The sequence below is a fragment of the Bison bison genome, unplaced genomic scaffold, assembly GCF_000754665.1.
Source record: "Bison bison bison isolate TAMUID 2011002044 unplaced genomic scaffold, Bison_UMD1.0 scf7180017864197, whole genome shotgun sequence".
Lineage (NCBI taxonomy): Eukaryota > Metazoa > Chordata > Mammalia > Artiodactyla > Bovidae > Bison > Bison bison.
Window position 1 is genome coordinate 1522742 of NW_011494769.1, and position 3069 is coordinate 1525810.

Below are 3069 nucleotides of genomic sequence, written 5' to 3' on the forward strand. Positions count from 1 at the left end.
GCCAAGGGACTGGAATCAAATTGTCTCCCTGGGACCCAAGATTCCCACGACGTTGTATTCATGTCCGTGGGTATTGAGAAGGTGCTAGAACTTTGTATTTCCACTCCATGCTGTAGTGTAGAAGAGTCTTCTAGTTTATGTCCCATTTTGCCCATATCTGCTGAAAGTGCTTAGCAACTTATTCTGGAAATCAGTAATTATGTCTGAGAAAATGGAGCTTTCTCGGTTAAAGAACAACAACTATGTGCCATATCTCTTCCCCTCACCCATATGTTGACTGGTCTACATGGTTCTTCAGAAGACTGATCTTATGATCTGATGTAATGATTCCTTTTTCTTTCTCTGTCCTGAAGAAGCAGAAGTATGATTTTATCAACAGGCATTTCCTTTAGATAGGAAGCTTGTTATGAGGCTTAAATGGCATGAGTGAATTTTCCTGAGTGTTGTGGTGGCCTTTTGATTAACCATGCCCTATTTAATAATCTCAAAATATGCTGGGATCAGGAGCAACCAGGAAAGTATCCATTTAGACACAAGGTCAAATCAGGGATGAGGAAGCACTGTTTTAATTTTCCTATAAGAGTTGATGGGCTATAATCATATGTACGCTTTTTGTGTGAAGGTTTCTTTTGAACACATCGCACTGGAAATTTATTATTGTGATCAGAATTTCTCAGTGGAGAACACAATTCAAGTTAGCAGTGTGGAAGCCACAGCCATTCCCTGCTGCAGATAAAGCAAGACAGCTATTTTGCTTATGGCTACAGCTTCTGTTTTGCAGAATAAATTTGTTTGCATTTAACGCTTGGGCTCAATCTTCTTGTAGCTTTATTCAGAGAGTCAGTGATTACTATTAACCTATGATGACTATTAAGCCAGTTTGGCTCTCTTGATCCAGCATAGTGCCTTATCCATTCCAGGTGCTTACTAAATGCCTGCTGACTCAATAGGATCTGGTAAACACTGAGACCTTCAGGTACAACAGGAAGCTGCCCCAAGAGGCAGGTATGCTGCTAGGAAACAGAGCTGCAATTTTTCCATGTCCTTCATTGCCAGGTTCCCAGCTTGTACAGCATTGGAAACTACACTGAGCTGATGTTTGGTGGTGGTTTTGTCTTTCCTGTTTTTGTTTTAGGCAAATGGGTCTGTGACAGAGCCCTGATAGTGACCTTTCAGATGTTTTTCCCTGTAGGGAAATATGGCTTCTTGGGGATCTTTTTTATGAATTGCTTTGCCTAACAAGGCAGGTTGTGTGTTACTTTGTACCATGCTAGGTTTCAATTTGTTGGTTGGATGGCTGAAGCACAGAGGGGTGCCCTTTGGGCAGCAGGATTCCTAAGAAAGCTAGGAAGTCAGAGCTGCTGAACAGAAGCCCAAGGTTAGCCCAAGAGAGTGAAGGGTTATTCCTCCCTGACTGGGGCTGTTTACTCTACCACCCTGAGGCTGGTGGACAGTGGGCGTGGTGGGCGTACTTGCCTAAGTACCTGTTTGTAGAACACTGTGGCAGCAGGGCAGAGCTAAAACAGCAGTAATCTGAAACCAGTCTTGTTGGTTTTCCTTCCCTGGAAGCTAAAATCTGCATTCCAGATGAAACCTGCAGGGAAGCGGAAGAAAGCACTTAAAAAAAAGAAAGAAAAAGCTTCAGGGGTAGTAAATTAACTGCTTTTTGGAGTCCTTGGCACTTGTGAGATGATCTGTTTCTTTCTTTACTTTTAAATATTTCTTTGCTTCGGGCTTTGTAAGTGGCTGTCAGTCTGTGTGCAGCGCTAGTTTTGGGGTGTTTTTTTTTTTTTTTTGCTTGGATGGCACAGGCTTCTGACCGTGATTTAGATGGCAAAAGAGAGCCCGCAAGACGTATTTCAGTCATTTTCTGCTGATTCACTTTTGAACTTCCTGGGCTGCTCTGGGAGTGGAGGGGCGGGGAGGTGGTTGAAGGCTGTCAGGAACAGCTTGCCCGCTCAGCACTCTCTGGAGCTTCCCTTGCTCACCAATGAGGAAGTTGAAAGCCACCAGGAGAACCGCGGGCACTAGGGCGGAGCTCGTGGCAAATCCTGGGCTGGGATGAGTGGGGGCAGGCTGATTTTCCCTACGACAAAAAGCCTTTTGTCCCGGGGAATAAATACGGAAGTCCCAGAGGAGCAGCCTCCCAGTCCGTGTGTAGTAAGGTGCGCAGCCTCAGCTGCTTCTGGCCATAAAGCCCCGCCGACTTTTTACAGTTGCCCGGGGCGCCCCATCCCCGCGCAAACCGGAAGGAGGGCTCGGGAGGGACCAGGGCCGGGCCAAGTGTGCTCGCGCTGCGGCTGAGTCCACCGGCCGGTCCTGTGCTCTCCGTTCTGGAAGTTAAGAGCCGATGGAGTGCAGAAACTGAGAGAGCAGGGGAAGGTAGCAGAAGTGAGAACTGCCACCCAGGGCACTGCTGGGACATGGAGGAAGTTGGAAACGCTCTGAATGGCAGTGATGGCTCGAAACCAGAACAACCTGAAGCCGGACTTGACCCGGCGCTGTCGATCCTTACCAAGTTCTCTATGAAATCCCTCTTTGGGTTCACGAGTAAATTGGAATCTGTGAAACCCGAAGAGGAAGACGCGGTGCTGAAAGCCTTCCGTAATTTAGTGGTGGAGCCCAGTAGTGGATCGGATCTGCAGGAGGCAGAGGCTCAGGTTCCACTTGACCATGGAAATGATGGGAAGACGAAGGTGGAGACGCAGACGGAGTTGGAGGGAAGTCCTAGGGGAGGAACAGAGGCCAGGATTTCTCTCCCTGGACAAGAGCTGCTTCCACTCGCTGCTTTGAATATGAACAAAGACAATGTCATTTTGGTTCGAGGGACCCTGGTGAACACAACCATCGATTCTGATTCTGATGATGGAGGCCAGGAACCAGAAGAGGGAAGCAAGACCAATAGCCCCAGATCCACAGGTGGTGTTTTATCTGAGCCATCCGAGGAGCCCCAAGAAAAGCCAGGAGGTGGAAGAGAAAATACCGCCCCTGGTGACAGGGGTGATGCAGAGCTCAGTGGAGAAAGTCCTCAAAGAACTCTGCAGGAGATAAGCTGCGAGTTGGAACCCG

General features: G+C 47.9%; 1 protein-coding gene across 1 annotated transcript in view; it reads left to right on the top strand.

Annotated features, from left to right (window-relative positions):
• Positions 1–2024: 2024 nt before the first annotated feature.
• The window catches only part of FMN1 (formin 1), a 340200-nt gene continuing 339155 nt past the window's right edge, over positions 2025–3069 (top strand). Inside the window, exon 1 of the mRNA XM_010844210.1 lies at positions 2025–3069. Coding sequence (XP_010842512.1) covers positions 2424–3069 — 646 coding nt within the window. The 5' untranslated portion in view covers positions 2025–2423.